Here is a 24,394-nt window from a genome sequence, read left to right as displayed (position 1 = left end):
GGTGCTTCATATTGATGGTTATAAAAAGGAATTTATTCCGCTGGGTGAGGAGAATACCACAGTGAGGAAGGAGGTTGCTTCTTTTAGGGAAGGGAGAAAGGCCAGCAGCTGAAGACAAGTGCACAGACTTCAGTTTAGATGCAAAGTGTAATGCACTGAGAATGGGACCTATAAGGGTTAACACTGTGCTTCCATTTCATATGACATCGTTATCAGAAAACAGTGACCATCTTGCCCCATTCTTTATTTAGGAATGCCTTTTTTTCAGCATCCATTATGGGACAGCAGAATGTACACAGAAAATAACAGTACAGAAAAACTGGAAACCCTGCAGGACAACACGCTCAGATTTACTTCAGGACACAAAGAGATTTCTTTCAAATCAGAAGTGTGATACTGTACCCTACCCTGGCAAAGGGATGTACTGTGATCTAAAAGGTCTCTTCTCTTGCTAACTGCTGCACTGATATTAAAATCATCATGTATTTAGAAAAACAGAATCTCTCATTCATAGGAGAGCGTCTGTTCATCTAATGTAGCATGATATTTTGAGTAAAGGGATACATTAATAAAAAAGGCATTTTGTTAGGAAGTATTCAAGTTGCAACTTAATTCCTGAACCAATCTGTTAAAGGAAATAACTACCTTAACTAAAGTTCATTTTCCTTTTATGCCTGCTTAATTTCTACTTTAAACTTTCCACTCATTGTACTCTAAGCTCTACCAGTGAATTTAAATGGGGATTCACTATATGTTTAGTGCATTCAAGAATTCTTTGTCACAGTTCCCACCCTGCTGCATTATGTGAGCTCTGCCGCGGAAGTCCAGCAGTCGGTTTGTTTTCTGCTATTAATAAAAAAACCTACTTTCTTCCACTTCTTTGAAGAAGTTGAAAGGGCTACATGTTAGAGGGGGAGGTGGTGGGGAACAGATTGTGGTGTAATCCCCAAATGCAAATGCTGCCTAGATTAGAAACCTCCCTGAAGAAAATTTACAAATGCTAAGACTGTGCTTTTTGTGTGAGGAACACTAGAGCAATAACTTAGCCACATACTGAGTTTTGCCAACTGCTTAGGGAGCCTACTAGGTGAAAGGAATTAAATGAAGGAGGAAAAAATCTTCCAGTTGGGTCTTTGTGCTGATGCCATCCATTCCTTTCAGTATCCAGTGACTTACCAGTAGAACTATTCTGATATGTAGTTCATCACTGCAGTATTCTACTATAATTCTGAATCTATTAAAGTAAAACCCACCAAATGGGATCTACCCATTGTCAGTATTTTTACAGACTCCAGGAAAAGCTTATTTAAAAGGGTGGGACATTTTACATTGTTTTCCCTTCACACCTCATCATGCACAAGGAAAAACTATTCAGCAAAACTATGTTAATTTGTTCTGTTACTTAAGAATAAATAAATAAGAAGCAAATGATTACCGCAAAGAATGACAGGCCTGTTACAATCACTAATGGGCAGAATTAAAACCCCAAATCTGCTTTTTTCCCCCACAGGATACTGGTATTCTTCTAACCATCATTATTGTAGTTACTGTATCACACAATTACAAACTAATCCTTAATTCCGAAACAAGCAGGAACAAGAATAAAGATGCCAATGCTGAAAGCCTATGAGAGAAACTTCAGTGAATAATCAACTATATGATTTTTAAATCCAACTTATATCAGGTTAAAAATTCTTATACACATAACGTCGTTTTGTCACTGTTGATTTAAGGAATCTTATGTTCACTTAATCTCAATTGCCTCCATATTCCACCTGTTACGAGGACACTGTAAGTAAAAAGTAGCTTTACATACAACTTAATATTACTAGATTAATGTATTTCATCAGATAAGGATGAATCTAGTGTTACGGAGGGCTAGAAAGATGCAGCATTCAATGAAAACTGAAGATGCCTCATTGTAACAAATGATGAAAGATATTACCAAGGGGATGTCTCCCACAAATGCCTTGTTTAGACAAAGGGACTTTAAATGAACCTACACAGCAAAATTAATGTAGTCCCAATATTTATCTGGTGCTTGGGTGATACAATTTAGTTGACAATTGTTTATGGGATCCTATCTTTTGAATGTAAATTTGCTTTTTTCTAAGCATGTTTGTAATGTCAATGTATATATAACATTGAATTTGGAAAGTTGGTCTCTGTTCTGGGTTGCAGATGGAAATAGCTGCATTTCAGTCCTAAATTAAGTACCCAGTCAGGAACGAAGTACAGTCATCATAAGGACAAATCAAAATGATGGCTACAGTTACTGCCTACAGATATTTTTGTTGCACTGCATCTTAAAGTGGTGAAAAAAGCTGTGTTAGCGAACCATTGACGTGCCGATTTTCATTACCCATGTAAATGGATAACATCTTCTGTCAAACTTCATTGAATAGGAATATGCCCTGAAATGTAATAATTGTAGATTCTTGTGATACAGTTTAAGGTAGACTATCCCTTCCTCCAATTCCAAAAGTAATTAACTTGGACTAATTAACAATTCCCCAGGCTCATGTAGCATTCCTCTAGACAATATTAATGGATGCTAAAGTTGATAAGGTTTGGAAAGGAATCCTGACTGGTAGATTTAACACTATATATACAAAGGTGTTAAGGACTTTCAGGTTAATGAATGGTACTGATCGAATCACACTTGGCATGAGCCATAAACACATTTTATTTTGGTATAACATGAAAAGCGTTGTCTTTGTTGAAATTAAAAATGCTTAAAAATGACATCCTGGAAAATGTGTGTCCCCCCTATGAAGATTAAAAGTTAAAATATATGATTATCATGATAATAACCCAATTGTATGTGGCAGACAAAAGAAAAGCTAATACTTCCCCTTGCTTTTTGACTGATGTTTTTGTCGGGCTCCAGCTAAACAGCACTTTAAGTTGACAGTAAATTAGCAAACAATATGAAGGAAAAGGCGAGGAAGGAGGAAAATCATGCAGGGGTTAAGATGTTTATGTAAAACAGTAATTTTCCTTTTTAAAATTAAAACGTACAAATAAGCTGGTGTCAGGGGCTAGGTGATCCTTCATTTCCACCGCACTGAGCAGGCTCACAGCAGCAGCAGACAGCCGTTAATATATGCGTCTGGCTCAGTCTGGTCTACCAACTAGGAATTCATCGAATTGTTAATATAACTCCTTTTTTGTATGCATCACACATCATTTTTTTTCTCTCTCTCTCTGTTGCTAGAGGGTGTTTTTTTAAAGCTGTAGCATGAGCTGATTACCCAAAATCACATATTATATAGAAAATATTATACTGCAACAGAAAAAGTAACAGACACATGAATGAATACACATTATATATATATATATAAATTTATATACATTTTCTAAATGTTCATTATATATGTGTGTGTGTACACATTTTTGATATATAAATCATAAGCACAAAAGATCTGTTTGCTGTCAAGCAGCTAATAAAGAGAAGTAATACATGCTGCCAAAGTATAAATAAGACTGCATTCTATAGGCTGTCTGTGGGCTTGATCATGCAGTCCGGACATGGGCAAAAAGTCTCACTGACCTCAATGGATGTTTTGCCTGAGTAAAAGACAGGGCTATATATTTTTATGAAGGCTTTATCATGTGCCAGTTCTTAGTTTGGCATTGTTTGAATAGGTAAAAAGGCGTAGTGTGCTCCAACTTTTTCTCCCTTTTCCAAGGGCCAGTGGTGAATAGGGTTGGTATAGAATACCCACTATACTATCAGAGTTCAAGCTTTTGCTGTAGAGCCAATATTCCGCCCCCTTCACTGGATTCATGTTTTTGGTGTAACACTAAATAAGCCACACAGGGTTATTTTCTGGATTCATTTGATCACCACTTTCACTGTCAGAAAATATTTGGAATCTTTGTGTTATTAGTTCATGACTAAGACAGGTGCAAAATGCAGCATCTAATGTCTTTTTTTTTACACTTAAGGATAATTGTAAAATGAATCACAGACATGGACAAATTACATATGAACTAATCACATTCAAGAAAATTGTGCTTATACCTAAATGCACTACAGATCCCTCATGTATACATTTATGTGCATAATTTATCTGAAAAATGAAGCATAGTCAGGATTTGTACTCTGGAAAATATTATGCATATTTTAAATACCATAGATATTATATATCGGCATGTCTATACTACCTGTAATATATTTAGATCTCACTATATAGTTTATCAGGGCAGAATACCTGTTCACTTGATCAACACCTTTAATATTGTTTTTAAAACAAGTCAGAGAATCTATTATGTATAATAAAGTCAATGGCTACCAAAGTGCCTCATCAGTACATCATCCTGGTTTGATATTTTAGTTTTGTGTACTCAGATTTAGATCTACTCCTCTCAGATTACATAAATAGAAACCATCATAAGTCAATACACCTTTCCTTAAAAGAATTACTAGTACATCTAGGATGGATCAAATGTTTCCAAGTAACTCTTAAGTGTTCTGAGAATGCAAGATTGATGGCTTTATGAAGAAAACAATTTCATCATTATTAGAAACTACATATCTTTGGGACAGGTAAGAAATTTTTTTTAAAGTAAAGCTTGAACTGTAGTTTTAGTGACTTGATTGAAAACTATACAGAGTGTGGTTTGTTTTGTAAGAAAATAGGACAACAAAACCTTGAATTATTCTGTTTAATAATAATTTATTTTAACAATAGCACTACAATAAAACACAATTCCTCCTACATATGTGGAAAAAATAAACTGGAGCCTAAATATCAATTTCAAAATGACCAAATTGTTTAGATGCTTGCCCTAAGTAAAGCCTTTGTTTCAATCAGTGAAGTGTGACTGTAGTATACTATTAACCGGGTGCTGCACCATCTTGGGTTAAATACAGGAAACAAACAAAAATTAATCAGGACCAAATTTCTTATAAAACATTAAGAAATACAGTCAATTTTTCTGTGTTCTGGTTCAGCACTTTCGGAGTGATAGACATAACAAAGTAGCTGTGTCCTGGTAAATCTTATGCTGAAGCCACTGAAGTATTCACCATATGGGGACAACACAAAAGTTAGTCTGTTTTTATACGTGAAAAGGAAAAAAATTAGGGAAGAGACTAAAGTTTGAGCCTAATTCCTGGTGTTCGGTCTTCTCTGCTGACATACAGTAAGTAAATGAAAAGTATGTGGTTCTGTGTGCGAAGTGACTTCAATACAGGATTATGAATTTGACACCAGCTTTCTCTTTTCTTTCAGAGTAAGGGGTTAATATACCAAATGAGAACCTTTATTGTATTATTATATAGACTAAGAGATATAGTTACAACTATAAAGGAATCTCTGCACTGCCTTACAGGAAAAGAGAAGCAACAGTTTTCTTGCACGCTCAGATTATTACCCCAAAGACAACAGTAAGAATGCATTTGCTAGGCCTTACAGATCAATGTATAATTTGTAAGTTTAAAAAAAAGTTAATTAAAAATTATAGCAATACATTTGGAAATGTGTTTCATTTTATTATCCACCAGAAGGATCTATAATAGCAAATTATGGTTGAAAACATTTATTCTTCAGTACTTGATTTATGTAGAGATCTGTCATTCATTTTAAATTTCTAAATTAAAATTCTAAATGTTATATGTTATCCACTACAATATAGGTTTCCAAACATACAAATTATGTAGAATCTTTATATTGTACAATACATAGAAGCAATTTTTTTTGTAGCATAACACTAGTGCTTAACATCTGAAATAAATATTTTCCCCCAGATAAGAAAATCTCCTTTGGTTCTGTTAATATTGCAGTAAACAATCAATAAATAAAGTCCAAAGCTGCTGGTTCCCCTCCGCCTAGGTCCCAAGAGCCTGACTTGTGATTGTTGCTAAAAAACCTCACAAGTTAGGGTCTCAGGGACTAGGAAAAGTCCGATATGATCCAGTAGAATTCGTCTTCAAATAATCTGAATCACTTAGTCGTCAAGATTACATTCAGTAAAACTTTTGTTGCTGTTGTATAAAAACCCCCACCTTTTCAAGTAGGGGGTGGAAAAGATCAAATAAATAGGCAATATACACACATACATTCAAAACAATAATATCAGCTGATTGATCAAGATACTTCTTACAATAGATTCCACAACTTTGGAAAAAAGGAGTACAAATAAAATCTTTACTATTCTGACTCATGAGTAGCCATAGTACAATACATCAGAAGGATAAGTCTGTAAATGGGTTAAAGTCTGCTTGCAGCAGATTTGTACAGTAAACGTTTGATTCTATTTCCTCTAATGCCCTAAAGATGGATTAAATGCTTGTTAATGGGTTTCTAATTGAAATATTTCCCCATTATACCTCTACCGTAAGGTGGGCCCTAGGATATAAAGCACTTTAAACCCATCTTCAGTGCAAGGATAACTTTCGGGCATCTATTTACTTTTTGCCTCTTCCCCATATTCAACATTTAATCCCATTACAGGCTGATATTAACAGCTGCTTCTTTTCCAAACTCAAAACTACCTTTCACTCCATAAACTGTAGAAATTATTGACATGCAAAGATTGTTGTTATTTGAGTCGAGTCACTTGAACCACCTACGACTTTTAAACATTGTTGATAGAGTAAGAAAACTGATCATATTTCCCAAATCATTTTGTTCTGAAGCTGAAAACTTTGAATAGCATGACTGCAATCCTGAATTAGATTCACATTCATTCTCCTCCAATCTTTAGCTTTGCTTGCGGGACGGAAAGGAACATTTCTACTTTAGGGATGGATCCATGATGTTTTTTCAGAATCCAGAGCAAAAGAATAAGTGGCCATAAAGGTCCTGGCCACTGAAGTAGAATCTGGTATAGAAAATTCAGTGCTCTTCAGGAAGCGGTTCAGCTTTAAAGGGAAAAAGAGAAGGGGGGGGGGGAGAATTAGAATATATGCTAGTAGAACAGGTGAATCATCCATTTACAAGTAAGCTGTACAGAAAGCTATGCTGAAGAAAATATTTGCTAACTGCCTTACTACCCTCTTGCCCTCCCTCACTCTTCTCTCCAAATGTTACCTCAGATTTCAATACATCTTGGATTACTTTCAATATTTTGGTCAGTGATATAATGCAACATTATATAGGAGCTTTTCTTTGTCATTTGGTATGCACTATTCAATTAGTTATGCCTTAGACACTAACTAGTTAAATGAAACAATAAAAAAAATCCAAGCATTCCCTAGATTTAATTCCATGCTTTAAAAAAAACAAAACAAAACAAAACTGAGCATGGTTTTCCAAACAATTTTTGACCACGGTTTTCAAACCAATAATTAGAATGAAAAATCTCTCCCCTCTATAAATATGACATTAACATAATTACACCACCCCCATCACATAGACCCATCCTCCTTAGGGAATACATCTGATGCTCTGAAGATGGAAATCAGTCAGATTTTAGTTGCTCTCAAACGTACCTTTGCTTCTCACTGACTGACTTGCTTTTACCTTCCACGCACACGCACACAGCCACAGACACACACACACCCACACACAGACACACACATGCGCGCACACACAGATACACACAAAAAGGCAAGGCAAAGCAGCGGATGCTGACTCAGAGCTGTTGTGTGTGGAGGGGGTGGTATCGGCTGGTATTTTCACTGCACTCATCATTAACATTAACTCACTGTCTAGCATCCACCCTCTCTCAGACCTGCTGGACTGCAGCATTTGCATGACGCTGTCACTCTAGCCCTTGCAGGTCAGATGTTGGAAGGATAAAAAAAAAGAAAAAAGCCTCAAGGCTCTCATAAGAAATGCCTTCATTTCTTCCAAAGGGTCCCTCTTCTTATTTTTCCACCTTTCTACTTCCTCTGTTGCGGTGTCTCAGTTGTTTGACATCTTTCCGGAAGAAAATGTCTTGAGCTGCAATAAGCCAGTAGTCAGTCGGTCCTCCCCTCACCTCACACTCCTATTCCCTCCCCCTTTTTCTCCTAATCAATAAGACAGATCTCCAAATGCAGTTGTGAAAACAGGCTCTGACACACAGACTTTCATCCTCGATCCTCTGCCTCAGGAATAGCAGGCAACCCAGGCTCACACGTGATGTAGGGAGAAATAATGCCAGCAATTCTTTAACAGTCTTAGAGTTCATTCTACGCCTTCTTCATTTTTTCCTTTGCTTGAATAAATATTGGTGAAAAGGACATAAGCTGCTGGGATCCAGAATTTTCTCCTATTTTTTGATGAATAATGAAAATGAAAATTTCTAATTTTAATGTGAATTCAAATGATGTTTTTTTTTAAAACTAGTTGTACTCTCACTTGGTAGGAATTATATTATTTTAGCCAAATCATTGCCAAGATCTGAATCACCAATACGGTGTTGAAAAATAAATTGCTGGATTTAAATCAATGCTTCACAAGACATTAGTCATTCTTTTAGACCTCCTTATACAAAATAGCATGTGTGTGTGTGTGTGTGAGAGAGAGAGAGACATACAGACAGACAAAAGTAATATATACTACTCAATATACAGAACAGTGGGCATGCGAGTACCTCATAATGCATATATATTGATCTATATATTCTGTTGTTTAGCTAGAATATTCTATGTGTGTGTATATATATATAGTATAGTGTATAATGTATGTATTGTACATATGCACAATACCTGTAAGTTATACACACAGTATAAAACAAAGCTTTGTTAGATGAAATGCAGGCACATTTGTATTATAGACTATGAAATCCATAAAGCATAGTTATGGTGTGTGTTTTTACCTTGTTCCTTTGTTCTTAAAACAAGTATTTTCATGACTTACAGTGTAATAAACTCACTAGCGTTTCCTTTTTACGTGAGCAATTATTTTACCAGACAATACCACTACACAGTGATTTGTAGTATAAAAATTATTTATAAAAGAGGGATGAGCAGCACACAATTCTCAAGCCAATTCTAAAAGCTGTCTTGTGCTGAAGAAATTCTCAGCTGACCCACACAGACAGATCCCAACATGCAGTGCAACACTGCAGTACCAACTAAGGTAGCAGTTTGGCAACATAACTGTGACAGCAAACGTGAAGGGCATCTATTCGCAGAAAAGTTCCAGAGAAAACACTACAAACCCCCCAGACTACAGAAAACAAAAACATCATGGTATGAAATCTAAACCCAGCTTGTACACCAACTCATGACCAATCATCATTAATAAATCAAAAGTAGACAATTAGGAAACAGTTAAGTCTGTAATCTCAGAGAGAGGCACACACCCACAGAGAGAGAAAGCAAGTGAGAGAAGAACGCCAAGCATGAGACAACAAAAGCAAGACTGAAATCAGATTTGGAAAACGGAAAAAAAAATACAGGATTATAGCATTCAATTTGGCATTTACTGAGGTATTAAAAAAATTAACACATTCACAGCATGGCTTAAAATACTTATTGCCATCAATAGTCTGTGACGGATGCCAGCTTCTTACTGCTATACGTACATTAGATTGGTCATCCCCTTTTAATCTCCATTTGCTCAGACCCATCCATTTTTTGCTGCTCCAGCATCTGTGCCCTTTATGCTTTTTTCTGTATAGTTACCCACAATACCCTGGATAAATTAATGTCGTGACCTTGCTATGGCTATCACAGGCGGGAAAATGTCTACTATTTTAATAATTGAACATTTGTGTACAGCAAACTGCCTCCTGATAGCCCAGCTTTGTGAACAGCCTCCAAAAAGAAGCCTTAGCTAGCTCTGCAAATCAAAAACAACAGATGCAGATACTAGCCACATCTTTTGTTTTTCCTCCTCTGTCTGTGCCATCTCACACACACTGCCTCTGTCTCCTCAATGGTTAAAAATATTAACCTGCTCAAATTAGAAACTTTAGAGTAAAACCATGAGGACAAGTCAACATTTTAAATGGCTGCACGTTTTGTAAATTTATGTCCAGACGGTGAGGAGGGAAAGTATCCAGGTTCAAGTGCTGAGGCTTCACTTGGGAGCACCTTTGGGACCAAGGGGCACACAGACTAAATTAAATCAATAGTCGTCTGAAATGAGATGTCGTAGTCAATCAGCTCAATTACCACTGTCATAGATCTGGGCTTAAGGTCTTTCCTGATTCCACTCTTCTAATCATTAACCCTTGTACAGCCTTAAATAGGAATTTATGCTTCCTGTCACCATGCCTTCCAGATGGACCAAAGTTTAACTTAGCTTTTTCCCCTAGGCTTTAAATGGTATGGGATAAGGAGGTGGGGCAGCAAAAAATGTTTTAAGTTTGAATATGCCTAGGTTAGATGCATTCGTTTAAACATATCATTATGTATTTGCCATATATGATTGCTATTATGCCTCTGGGAGTGGCTGGGTGGATCAAAGAACACTGTTTAATTAACATTCAACTCAGCTGTTTCCTTGGAGACTACAAATACAACAGGACTAGTTGAATTAGATGGGAGCTGTTCACCCCTTGCTACTAATCCAATATTATAGAATTCTTGCCCCCACAACCTAGTTAGGGACCATACACTTCTGATGAAGCAACCTCTAGGATAAACTATTTTCAGTCCATGAATAGCTGTTAAAAAGTTTTTTTATGTCAAGACACCTTTCTATGTATATTGGAGTTGCACAAAATCTCCCTTGTCTTTTTACATTTTGCCTCCACAGTTTTCTCCTACATGCAACAACAGAAACGCAGAGCTGTCAGTCTCAGCCACTGAAGCAGAGTCTTTTAGCTCTCATTTTAGATTAACATTTCCTGCTTACAGACAAAAAATCAATCAATGTAATAAGTTTTTCTTTTTGCAAATTCTGAAAAGATCAGAAAGCTTTATATCAAAAACATCTTAGCAAAAGTCGTATATCTTTCTTGTTCAAGTTTTAACACGTGGGGTGGGGGGAACCAAAACAAATCCAGAACTCCAGATTACTTAAAACTGCTGTATGCCCACCAACACACTCAAAATAATAAAATAATCCCCATTACATTCACAGTAACATCAATCTCTGTATGCATTGCCTTTGTTTCCACCCAGAACCTTTTAATTGTAGGTCTGTTTTCAGTTGGAGAAGAAGGATGTGCAGCATAAGTCCATACAGTTCTATGAGTGTCATCTGACAGATTATGCTCTATACCTCAAGGTGCTGACATAGTTAAACAGAACACATTTTGGTGCTCGCTATATTTTGGGGCTGGATAGGAGGGTAGGGGTGAGGCATGAGAATGGGATAGCAGCACTCAATGGCTGTCTCGATACAAAAGGTTTAGGCAAGGAAGTCAAGGGAATCTGTTACAAGGGAACCTGAAGGAGCATGGGTATGGCACTCGAGATATGTCTTGTAAATCAGATCACATTTTTTGGAGCATGCTCAAGGAAACTTTCTGCAATATCATTATACAAGACATATAGTTATTGGGGATCAATTGTCTGATTTAGTGATTCAACTGGTTTCATATGTAGAAACGGAAAAAATTGCCTATTTCTTTTTAGTAAGATTCATCCTAGAAAATGATTCAGTGCTTAGCACAGTTGCCTTTTGACAGGGATCCCAGGGACTTAGTCCTCAGCCAGGAATTACTTTGTTTCTACCTTGATTTAGACATGAAGACAACATGGCCACTAACGTCTTGGGGGGAAAAAGATCTCAGGTTCATATCCTTACAGGGATGGGCTCTATCAACAGTGGCACAAGACACAGGAAGAAGCTGGCTACTGTCCTTTAGGGATAAAAAGGAATGTGATGTGTTCAGCACCAAAATCAGCCGGAGGAAGGGCACACAGACACACTGCTCAGCTTTACTTTGCAGTACAACATAGACGGCATTTTAGACTGTGAGCATCATCCACAAGGGGACAGCATTCACATCCACAGTGGAAAGATGCAGTCTGTGTATAAAGAGCAAAACGAGATCAGCAGCCATTGTTGCAGACACTAAAAAAAATAGAGGTGCCTCCGCAACTATTGTTTATGGGGTGGGGGCAGGGAAAGATGAGCAGAGAGGCTGGACATGGATGTTAGATGTCAAAGTACCTTCGTCTATGAGATATCTTTTTGGAAGTGGTGAGGGGGGATTAGACAATGAGACTAAATGTGATTTTTAATATTAATGAGATTTTTCTGTGTGTGTAATATGTATATGTACACATACACAATGTAAAGGAAAGAGGTGGTGGATGACAAGAAAGAGATACTATTGCATGGGAATTAGACTATATCTTCCTAAAAAGGAAGGGGAAATGTAAGTGATATCAAATGTGTGACTGTGGTGTCTAGGTTTCAATTGTTATAATCTGTGTGTGCTCCAAGTGGGATATAAAAACACATAGTTGTTTTGCAGAGGTGCAAATAAGTGGAGGCTTATGGTTTAGCCTCTTAGTGTATCTCTTTTACATATTGTTCGAGTGAGTGTTTAAGAGAGACTGAGAGTGACCGGTATGCCATACCTTTGTATGACTGTTCAGGAAAACTCTTCCTGTTGAACAGCAAGGAGATAAAGAGTTCAGGAAAATTCCAGATGAACTGGAAATAGGAAATCTATCCTGTTGCTTCCTTGATTCAAACCCCCTCACAGCCACCCTTAATGTTGTTTTACTGACAACATTTCCCCTCACTGTGTTCAGAATTCTTACTTAAGCATAATGTATTTCATTTTAATTGCATAAAATGGAGCTGTACAACCAGAAGCTGAATTTTTTTTAAAAAATCACAAAAATAGTAACTTACAAAGAAATAGCGACCTTCCAACTCTTTCTGTGCAAGTTTGCAAGAATTCTTCATACTTGGGAACTACAACTTTACCCTCCTTTTGCTGCCTTTTCAGTTTATCTGTCCTTAATCAAAATTAATATACATGACAGCACAAATTATTGCAGTCTGAATTACTTTGAAAGTATATTCATCCGTATCAAATGACATTTGATTTTACTGATATTTTCAATTTAAAAAAATCTTTTCATTTTTAATTATTTGTGAAACAAAATAACCAGTGAGACACCTATTCATTTTCAAGAAGTCCAAAAGCATGAAACACCGAGTGAATTAATTTGTTTTGTCTATTGAAGAACACATTATAGTCTGATATTATTAATTATTTCATATTAATACTGCTCTAGTCTAATCTGAAGAAACAGTATGGGAGTAAAACAAAACACAGAAGGTAAATAAAACGCATGATCACTGGGGCAAAAGTTTGAGTTTAAATGTTTTGATAGGTTTTATTTGGGGATACAGTCTGCTAATCCCATAAGATTCAGAGACCCATATAGTCTTAAAATATTAGCTAAATATATTTTCTGAAATTTCTCTTTTCTTTATTTCCTGGATAGCTGTATTTTGTATCTATTGACAGACGTTCAGGAAAGGGTTTAAAGACGTTGTTTCTTGCCAGAGGTCCCACTTTCCCATGCCAGAATTTCACCCTGTAGTTGCAACACTCAGCGGGCCTGATCCTGCAAAATACTTGAGCAACTTTACTTAGGATACACTCCCAGTGAAATTAACTGGACTATCTGCATGGCCTTTTGCTCAGGATCAGGGCTAGAATTTATACAAGAAAACCTGATGCATAGCAGTGTGTATCTTTCATGAACGATGTTGTTTAAAGGATATGCCTTTGTGACATACATTCACAATAAGTGACACTATTTCCAGAAGTTTGTTACTGGAGTTTTCAAAACTAGGCTGAAGAAATGTAAATCTTTTAAAAAATAAAATATGAAACTGTAGGTGTTAACGCATGCAAAAATATTTAAAACTTTTTAGACAGTGAAGGTTAAAGACTATCTTGCATTCTCATAGTTCTGTTTCTTCCCTTTCAATCAACTGCATTGATTTTTTTAAGGGTCAGAGCCTATACCTTCATTGATCAAAGAAACAGCCTGATGCAGCGAAAGAGTCTGCCAATTCCAGACAGATCAATCACACCTTTGTCTGCTTCTGATACATTATGGTTATTTATTCTGCATCACCACGACTTTCTGTTGCATGGTTCTTAATGTAAAATGCTGCTGGGGGACAAAAAATGGGAAGGGGGAAATATTCTATTATAAACATTTTAAGTGTGCCTCTGGTATTTCTGAGGGTGGTTTATGGTGGAACTTGGCCAGCTTATATGATTTCATTTTTGACCCGGAACAGAACTCTTGTTCTGGTATTTAGTTCTCCTTGTTGTCAGCATTGCGCAGGATTTCATAAAGAATACTGACAGCTCTTTGAAAAAGATTTGTGCAAAACCTATTTAAGAAAGTAATTAAATCTTGATAGAATAACAATTATGACATAATACAACCATCATATTCCATACTTATTTATGCATTTGTTTAGGAAATGTGCCTTAATTGCTATAATGTAACTGATATCAATCCATGGCCACTGACAGCTTTATAATTGTAAAATGAAACTAAATTGTCTGTTTAAAATTATTGCTAGAAAATCAGGCTGAACAAACAGATACAAAGCACTGAAAATGTCTCTGGGTTTGTAAACTACTATACCACAAGCCGGCTTAAACTTTAAAATCGTACAGTTAACTTCCCTGTTTTTTCATCTCTGAAAGTTGCATATTATTGATCACTTCTTATATTTATCTGGTCTTGAGATGCAGGCTTTGAATTTATTATTATTAATGGCCAGATTCTGATACTTTTATGCACACTAAGTAGCACTTTAACTCCACAAGTAGTTCCATTTACTTGAGTGGAACCACTTGTGGGATATGGTACTAGTTAGTCTGAGTAAGGGCATCAGACTCTGACTCCAAGGGTAAAAGCCTGTCATCATTCAGGCCAATAATAAAACTCCCATTGACTTCAATGGAGTGAGGATTTCACCTCAAGAATGTCAGGTTCAATCATGCGAAAGGCTAAGCATCCTCAACTCACATTACCTTTGATGACAGTTGGGCGCTCCCAGTACGTCATGAGATTGGCCCAAATATAGCACCATAAAATGTGCATAGTTCTTAGCAAAGCATACCCCTTCTTCTCCCTCCCCAATCCTACAAAGACTTGTGGTTAACTTGAAGCACGAGTACTCTCACTGAAATCAATGGAAATCCTCACTGTACATAAAATCAAGCATGTATGTCTCTGTAGAATCAGGGCAATAGTGCAATAAAACCTAATCCCTGCACTGAGTAGTATATTCATCTAAATTGTTAGAACATTAAAAGAAAATATTTAGTAGTCCAAACTGTCGGGATTTAATTTCTGATCTCACTGTATCTAGTCTTCTAAGTTGTTGCGGGCCAGATTTACAACTGCATCAGCATTATTATGCAAAGTGAAAGGTAAGTGATCTACAAAACTGGAACAATAAACCTTTTAACAATTTATGAATTTGACAGTGGCCTGCATGTATTTGTATGCATGCTAAGAGACACATTTTAAAGCGTTTAACTATTAAACTAAAGAACACTGTCTTCTAATGATAAACTACGATGCCTAAAAGACAGAAATGTGACTGCCACCATCAGAGGCCACAGACCTTTAAAACAGTTGCTGGTTGACAGCATTATACAAAAACATACAGTTTCTTCTGTGATGATATAAAGCTGAATGTGCAACATTTCTGAGGAGTTTTGAATAAGTCTGTTTGTCCAGCTTACTTTGCAAAGGCTGTGTCGAAAACAGCACCATAAACACTTTCAGTCCCCACACAAGGGCTAAACAAAGAGTCCTCTTTCTAACCATTTAATCTGGTAATTTATTTTTTCAACCATCACATAAATCGAAACACAGCTGTAACCAATGACTTGCAGATCCAGTTCCCTGCCAGCTGGATCCTGTTCTGCTGAAGCAGCAAGATTTTTACATTGTTCACTTCTGTACATCTGGAGAAATCGTTTGGGTTCAAAGGTGACTAGAAAAGCTCTTTAAATAAATGCAACCAACAGTGAAGATTGGCCTAAGTATCTACAGAATCCACACATAGTTCTAGAAACAAAAATATAACAAGTTCATTTCATCAAATTAATGTGTACATAGGAAGAATTTGCATCTTCCTACATTTTGTTACTAAGAAATTCTAATTGAACTATGCACTCAGATGCCATTTTTATTACAAATATTTAATGTCTTTAAAGAACTTTCCTAGTCAGTTATCAAGACAATCAAGTAAACATTTGCCTGTGTTATATCTTAGCACAGAAAAAAATCATAAAGAAAAAACCTTTATTATAAAATACAGTAGTAGAAATAGAGTCTCTGATATCTATTTTACTTATTCCCTTACGTCTTAATGAGTCTTAATTTTAAAAAAAGACAATAACAAACATGTACTGTATTAAATATGCTGGACCAGAATTCTCAGAGAAATAAGTCCTTTAAATAGTTTTACTTCAATATTAGAAAATCTTTTAAAATAAATAAATAAAATAAATAGAAAGGCAGCAAAATCCCATATAGAAAAATTGCTACTAGTTAAGTAACAAAAATGTCCTTGACATTTTAAATTGCACACAATAAATTGATTACAATGCATCATTTCCCTCAGAAAAGCAATCACAAAGCAAATCTGTTGCATTTTTGAAGTAAATAAAAATGAATATTGAAAGCTCATACAATCTGTAGTTTTGACTGTTTTTCAAAAAACAGAGACTGAAAATATGTATATAACTGAGGAGTTTCATGCATAGACTAGACCTAAAGAATATAAAAATACTGCATCTGTAATGATATCTACATTAGGACTTCTACAGATACACAAGATTTATACACATGTACTGTCAATCACAAATTCTGCCAAATTCTGCCCTTTGATGCATGTCTGCTCCCATTGACAAATGGGATATATGCATTTCAAAAGGCATAATTTTACCCTAACTGCATGAAAGTCAATCTACTTCCTTTAGCAGTTATTAAAAGTAAGTAAATAAAAAAATAAAAATAATCAAAACTCAATCAGGCCTCACTGCTTGTAACTGTCTCATTTCCTCCTTCGAGTGCTACTAAAACAGTACTAACAAGACCATCTTCTGAGCACATCTCTGTACTGGCTTTCCATCTTCTTCTGCATGTCTCCTCCTTCTCCCCATCAGTTCCATCCCAGCTATACCTCATTTCTTCCTACAGACTGTCATGCTCTCTACTTTTGCCTGGGCTTCTCTCCTCAATTATCTTATAGAAGCATGGGAATGCACCCAAACACCCTTAACTCTGCCCTGTAGTGACACTGTGCACACGTCCTGCCAAAACAAATCTTTACTGTGCCTTTAAAATCCAGTTTTAATCAAATCTGAGACTACAAGATTTATTATGCACTAATCACAATTGTATTCTTATTATATGACATCACTGCAGGATCAACTTAAGGGTGTTTGGGTGCTTTAATAATGCATTTCCATATGTTATTATGTCTGAAATTCTTTTAAGTGTAACTTGAGCTCTGAATCTTCTAAATTTGTAAAGATTGGACTGGGGATATTTACAACATCCCTAAAGTTATCAATAACTGCAGCTTAACCTAGTTTTTATCTCAGACTCTATAAAAGGATGAAAATATCACAAAAGGGAGTTAAATGTGACTGAAAAAAAGATGGAAGTTCCCAGCAAATACACTTATAGTATGCTACCTTTTGTTTCATTACTCTACCAAAATGACCAGCCTAAATCCAGAGTTTCAAAGGCACCAACTGGCAATTCATCTGCCACGTCCCGCATTGTTAGGCCACCACCAGTCCTTTATAGTTAATATTCTGTATTGTCAAAATTATTTCCTTCCCTCCTCTTCTATATCACCACCATGGAAATACAGGGCCAGTCATCGATTACCCAAACATCAGTTTTCCCAGTTGGCCTGGTATTTAAAATAGGGTTATCAGCGGTGTATTATCGCCTAGGCCAAGAAGGCCTAGGCCGAGGGCTGCAAATTTGCAGAGGCGGCAAATTTGCTCATACCCCCTCCCCAACTCCGCCCCTTCCCCAAATCCCTGGCCCGCCTCCTCCCCTACGTGCCACGCTTCCCTTCTTCCTCCCAGGCTTGCTGCGCAAAAGCGCTGGAAGGGAGGGAGAAGCGAGTAGCGGTGCACTTGGAGGAGGCAGAGCAGAAGTGAGCTGGGGCCTGCGGGGGTGGGGAGTAACATGGGGGGGCCGGGAACCGCTTCCTGCCCCAGCTCACCTCCGCTCCACTGCTGCCATCCCCCTAGTGCCACAACTCCCCTTCTCCCCCCTCCCTCCCAGGCTTGCCGCGCAAAAGCGCTGGAAAGGAGGGAGAAGCGAGTAGTGGCGCACTCGGGGGATAGCAGAGGTGACCTGGGGACGGCAGGCTTGGGGAGTAACTCTTTGGGGTGCGGGGCAGGGAACTACTCCCTGCCCCAGCTCACCATCACTCCACCTCCGCCATCCCCCAAGCGCGCTACAACTCCCCTTCTCCCCCCTCCCAGGCTTGCTGCGAGGGAGCGAAGGTGAACTGGTGCAGGCGGGGGCGGGGGGGAGGCGAGGCGAGGCGTCAATTTTTTATGGGCCTAGGGGTGGCAAATTTGTTATTCCGCCACTGAAGGTTATGTCCCCTCAGGGTGTCAAATAAATTAGGTTTTGCGAATGGTGACTACTACCATGGATAGAGTGACAACGCTCTGGCTCATTCAGGAACTTAACTGTCAAGACAGACCTTGAAGCACAAGTCTTGATGCATGCAGATGTTTTTCACCACATAAAGCCCAAAGCCCTGCTGAGTGAATCAGCCAGCTGGAGAACTAGTGCAGCAGGCTTGGAAGTTTGACTCGGGATCTTCTGAGCCTGAATGCCAACTTCAGAATCTGCTGAGCTAGCTCATCCGATTATCCAAACCCTTCCTTAGTCACAGATTATGGTTGTTCCCATCTGGGACCATGTTTATACTGTATATAACATTTAATTACAGAAATTTATATCATATAGGGTCTTTCATACAGGCAGCATCTCTAACTGCTACATGGAGCTAAATAAACTGTTTTTCTGCTAAATTTGAAACAACAGTACAGGGAGAAAGAAAACAAGAGGCATAGGCAATGGAGAAATGAGTGGAGAATCAGAGGACAAGAAATACTAGAAAGATGTTTTGACTGGCGGGAACTGTAGATGGGAAGCCACCATACCAACAATAGCCAAAGAATACACACAAAGGAAAATCAGACATTTAACTGAAAGAAATTGTCGTTATATGCTCTAACTGATATTTGATCCCTTTGTATTTAATTTCTTGTTAGGAGGAATTATACATCAACACACAAAGAACATACTTAGAAATATCTGGCACTTGAACTGAAATTACTGTAGAGAAGAGCATGTCTAGTACAACAGAACTCTTATTAAAATCAGCTCTCTGATTTTCAGAGGTTATGGTTTTCCTGAACTGCAGCTTTGTGTCTCCATGTATAGTTATCTGAAGTTCATCTTTTACCTCATTCTCACTGTCCATTCTAGAATCATAGAACCGGAAGGGAGCTCGAGAGGTCATCTAGTCCAGTCCCCTGCACTCAAGGCAGGACTAAGTACTATCTAGACCATTCCTGACAGGTTTTTGTGAAACCTGCTCTTAAAAATCTCCAGTGATGGAGATTCCACAACCTCCCTAGGCAATTTATTCCAGTGCTTATCCACTGTGACAGTTAGGAAGTTTTTCCTAATGTCCATCCTAACCTTCCCTTGCTGAAATGTAAGCCCATTGCTTCTTGTCCTATCCTCCAAGGTTAAGAAAAGCAATTTTTCTTCCTCCTCCTTGTAACAACCTTTTACATACTTGAAAACTGTTATCATGTCCTCTCATGGGGTATGTCTACAGTACAAAATTAATTCAAAATTATTCTATTTGAATTTTTGGAATTGATTTTATACATTCGGTGTTGTGTGTCCCCTAAAGCACATGAATTCAGCAGAGTGCGTCCACAGTACCGAGGTTAACATCAAATATCGGAGCGGTGCACTGTGGGTAGCTATCCCACAGTTCCCTCAGTCCCCACTGCCCACTGGAATTCTGGGTTAAGCTCCCAGTGCATGATGGGGCAAAAAAATTCTCGCAGGTGTTTCTGGGTGCATGTCGTCACTCGCTCCTCCCTCTATGAAAGCTACGGCAGATGCTACAGAAGGCAACCACTTCCTGCCTTTTATTGGCCATCTTGAACCGAACAGCTCTCCTACATTTCGCGCCCTTTTTCCAGGATTACCCATGCAGGTGCCATAGCGTGGCAAGCATGGAGCCCACTCAGATCTCCGCTGCAGTTTTGACCATTTTAAATACCTTGCACATTATCCAGCAATATGTGCAGTACCTGCAAATCTGGGCGAGGAAGCGACGACAGCGCAATTACTATACTGATGAGGACATGGACACAGACGTTCCTAGAAGCACGGCATGTGGCAATTGGGAGATCATGGTGGCATTGGGCCAGGTTCGTGCCATGGAATGCTGATTCTGGGCCCGGGAAACAAGCACAGACTGGTGGGATCACATAGTGTTGCAGGTCTGGGATGATTCCCAGGGCTGCAAAACTTTTGTATGCGTACAGCCACTTTCATGGAACTTTGTGACTTGCTGTCCCCTGCCCTGAAGCTTAAAGACACTAAAATGAGAGCAGCCCTCACAGTTGAGAAGCAAGTGGCCATAGCACTGTGGAAGCCTGCAATGCCCACAGCTACGGTCATATAGGAATCAGTTGTGAGTGGGCAAACTACTACGGGGGGGGGGGGGGGGTTTGCAGCAAGTAGCCAATGCAATCATTGACGAGCTGCTACCAGGACAGTGATTTTGATAAATGTGCAGACATTGTGGATGGCTTTAATGTGCTGTTCCCTAACTGCGGCGGGGTGACAGACGGAATGCATATCCCATCTTGGCCCTGGCACACCGGGCAGCCAGTACATAAACCACAGGGTACTTTCCATGGTGCTGCAAGAACTGGTGGATCACAAGGAATGTTTCACCAACATCAATGTGGATGGCTGGGAAGGTGCATGACACTCGCATCTTCAGGAACTCTAGTCTGTTTGAACAGCTGCAGGAAGGGACTTACTCTTCAGATCAGAAAATTACTGTTGGAGATGTTGAAATGCCTATAGTTATCTTCGGGGACCCAGCCTACCCCTTAATGCCATGGCTCATGAAGCCATACACAGGCACCCTGGACAGTTGAACTACAGGCTGAGCAAGTGCAGAATGTTGGTAGAATGTGCTTTTGGATGTTTGAAAGTGCGCTGGCATGGTTTACTGACTCAGTTAGATCTCAGCATAACAAATATTCCAATTGTAATTGCTGCTTGTTGTGTGCTCCACAATCTCTGTGAGAGTAAGGGGGAGACGTTTATGGAGGAGTGGGAGGTTGAGGCAACTCGCCTGGCAGCCGATTTTGCACAGCCAGACAACAGGGCGATTAGAAGAGTGCAGCAGGGCACACTCCGCATCAGAGAACCTTTGAAAGCCAGTTTCATGACTGGCCAGGGTATGGTGTGACAGTTGTGTTTGTTTCTCTTGACATTACCCACCCCTATATATCTGAAAGGAAATAAAGTCACAATTGTTTAAAAACATTCTTTATTATTTGTTGCACGATGCATTGAGAGAAATCAGAAGGTAGACTGGGGGAGAAGGGGTATTGAGTTAGGGGAGTGGAGGAAAAGGGAAGGACAAGTCCAGAAACCAAATCAAAAGTTCGCATATGCCAGCTTTCTGGTACTTGGGTGATCCTCTGGGGTTGAGTGTGTGGGTCCCTGTAGCCTCCTCCTTCGTGTTCTTGGGCGGGAGGAGGGAAGGCGGTTATACAGGGGCTGCAGCAGCAGTTTGTGGTCTTGCTGCCTTTCCCGCATTAGATCCACCATGCAGCGCAGCTTCACCATAGCGTCCTGCCTGCTCTCATCATGCGCATCCCTCCTCTCTTCGTGTTCCTGTAGTGCTTTACAGGACTCTGCAATTGTTTGCCTCCATGCATTCAGCTGGGCCCTATCAGTGTGGGAGGACTGCATGAGCTCAGTGAACATATCCTGAGTTCGTTTTTTCAGCCTTCTAATCTGGACCAACCTCTGGGACCGAGTAGATAGGGGCCACATTGAAACACTTGCACCTGCGGGAGGAGAAAAAGGGAGGGTAGTATTTTAAAAGATACATTTCAGAGAACAAAGGGGACACTCCTTCTCAGTGAAACAGGCAATTCATAGTACATAGCACATGTTCTTTCTGTAGAAGTTAGCATTTTGCCTCTTATACTGAAGTGCCTGCCACTTTGATGTGAGTAAGCCATCACACACGGCCAAGCAACAGAATTCAGCTTGCAGGCAGCCATGGTAAGCCCTAGAGGCACGTGGGGTTCTGCTTCTTCTGCATTCATTTCAGTGCTTTCAAACTGCCGGGCCCCTTTCCCATAGCAAGCAATGCCTGGTGGGTTTGACATATTAAAGGAGGGCCTGCGGGCTCTCTCGGATGATCACTTCACACAATCCCCCCTCTCCCCTACCACACTCACCGCTTGGCTCCAATGGGGTTCTGAGCAGGGATGAGCCCTTTAAACTAAACGCGTAGAGCCCAACATGGCTATGTTCCCCGCTACCCCTCACTGTGTGGCTCTGATCAGGCTTTCACTCACCAGAAGTACGTTTTACAGGGTCAGGGTCCGGGAGCCCACCTTGGGAGTGGGGGGAGACTATTGACTCCAGTGTTAAGAATTGTTCCTGGCTAAGGGGGAAAATGGATTCCCCACCTGCTCCCTGTGCACTGTCCTCCTCCTCCTCCTCCTCTTCATCCTCCAATGACTCTTCCTCCTCGCTCCGTGCAACTCCCCCCTTGCAGGTGTCCATGGACAGTGGTGGGGTAGTGGTGGCGTCACCCCCCATAATTGCATGCAGCTCATGGTAGAAGCGGCATGTATGGGGCTGTGACTCAGAGTGCCCGTTCGCCTCCCTGGCTTTTTGGTACGCTTGCCTGAGCTCCTTGATTTTTGTACGACACTGCTCTGTGTCCCTGGAGTAGCCTCTTTCTGTCATGGCCCTGGAGATGTTAGTGTACATATTTGCATTCCTTTTTTTTAGAACACAGTTCTGCCATAACAGATTCGTCTCCCCAACATGCGATGAGATCCAGTACCTCCCGTTCAGACCATGCCGGAGCTCATCTGCGAATCCGGGACTGCGTGGTCTCTTGCGAGGGTGGACTCTGCATGGTCGCCTGTGATGGTGGACTGTGCTGATGGTCACCTGTGCTAATGGTGAGCAAACGGGAAATGAAATTCAAAAGTTCCCGGGGCTTTTCCTGCCCATCTGGGCAGTGCATCAGAGTTGAGAGTGTTGTCCAGAGCGGTCACAAGGGAGCATTCTGGGAGGCAATAATGTCGAATTGCGTCCACAATACCTTTAACCCGGGATTGCGATCTCGATTTAAGTGCTACTCCACTTGCCGAAGTGGAGTACAGAAATCGGAGTAAAGATCCCTTTAAATTGAAAAAAATGGTTTGGTCATGTGGACGGAATCATTTTATTTTTTAATTAACTTGGCTAATTCTGAAACAACCGACTAGTGTAGACCAGGCCTTAGTCTTCTCTTTTCCAGATAAACAAACCCAATTTTTTCAATCTTCCCTCATAGGTCATGTTTTCTAGACCTTTAATCATTTTTGTTGCTTTTCTTTAAACTCTCTCCAACTTGTCCACATCCTTCCTGAAATGTGGTGCCCAGAACTGGACACAACAATACTCCAGTTGAGGCCTAATCAGAGAGGAATAGAGCAGAAGAATTACTTCTTGCGTCTTGCTTACAACACTCCTGCTAATACATCGCATAATGATGTTTGCTTTTTTTGCAACAGTGTTACATTGTAGACTCATATTTAGCTGGTGGTCTGCTATGACCCACAGATCCCTTTCCACAGTACTCCTTCCTAGGCAGTCATTTCCCATTTTGTATGTGTGCAACTGATTGTTCTGTCCTAAATGGAGTAGTTTGCATTTGTTCTTACTGAATTTCATCCTATTTACACCGGACCATTTCTCTAGTTTGTCCAGATCTTTTTGAATTTTAATCCTATCCTCCAAAGCACTTGCAACCCTCAGCTTTGTATTGTCTGCAATCTTTATAGGCGTATTCTGTATGCCATTATCTAAATCATCGATGAAGATATTGAACAGAACTGGACCCAGAACTGATCCCTGTGGGACCCGCTCATTATGCCCATCGAGCATGACTGTGAACCAGTGATTACTCTCTGGGAACAGTTTTTCAACCAATTTTGCACCCACCTTATAGTAGCTCCATCTAGGTTTCATTTCCCTAGTTTATTTATGAGAAGGTCATATGGAACAATATCAAAAGCTTTACTAAAATCAAGATATACCACATCTACCACTTCCCCCCCTACACACAAGGCTTGTTACCCTGTCAAAGAAAGCTATCAGGTTGGTTTGACACAATTTGTTTTTGACAAATCCATGCTGACTGTTACTTATCACCATATTTTCTTC

The 24,394-nt window shown here is 39.3% G+C and overlaps 1 protein-coding gene and 1 long non-coding RNA gene across 3 annotated transcripts in view; both read right to left on the bottom strand.

Moving 5' to 3' along the window:
* Window positions 1-5,054: 5,054 nt before the first annotated feature.
* The window catches only part of LOC116815473 (uncharacterized), an 83,200-nt gene continuing 63,860 nt past the window's right edge, over window positions 5,055-24,394 (bottom strand). For both annotated transcript variants that reach the window (XR_004371498.2, XR_004371497.2), the window contains exon 3: window positions 5,055-6,871. This is a non-coding gene — a long non-coding RNA (uncharacterized LOC116815473). The remainder of the gene's footprint in view (window positions 6,872-24,394) is intronic.
* Window positions 14,132-24,394, bottom strand: part of LOC142045826 (uncharacterized) — a 34,770-nt gene continuing 24,507 nt past the window's right edge. Inside the window, exons 3-5 of the mRNA XM_075059888.1 lie at window positions 22,528-22,936; window positions 21,711-22,008; window positions 14,132-14,210 (exon numbers count right to left, since the gene is read on the bottom strand). Of these exons, the coding sequence (XP_074915989.1) occupies window positions 14,132-14,210; window positions 21,711-22,008; window positions 22,528-22,936 (786 nt within the window). The remainder of the gene's footprint in view (window positions 14,211-21,710; window positions 22,009-22,527; window positions 22,937-24,394) is intronic.

Source organism: Chelonoidis abingdonii, chromosome 1 (assembly GCF_003597395.2).
Source record: "Chelonoidis abingdonii isolate Lonesome George chromosome 1, CheloAbing_2.0, whole genome shotgun sequence".
Taxonomy (NCBI): Eukaryota; Metazoa; Chordata; order Testudines; family Testudinidae; genus Chelonoidis; species Chelonoidis abingdonii.
The sequence above is the reverse complement of the archived record's forward strand: the minus strand, read 5'-3'. Positions and strand labels throughout refer to the sequence as shown.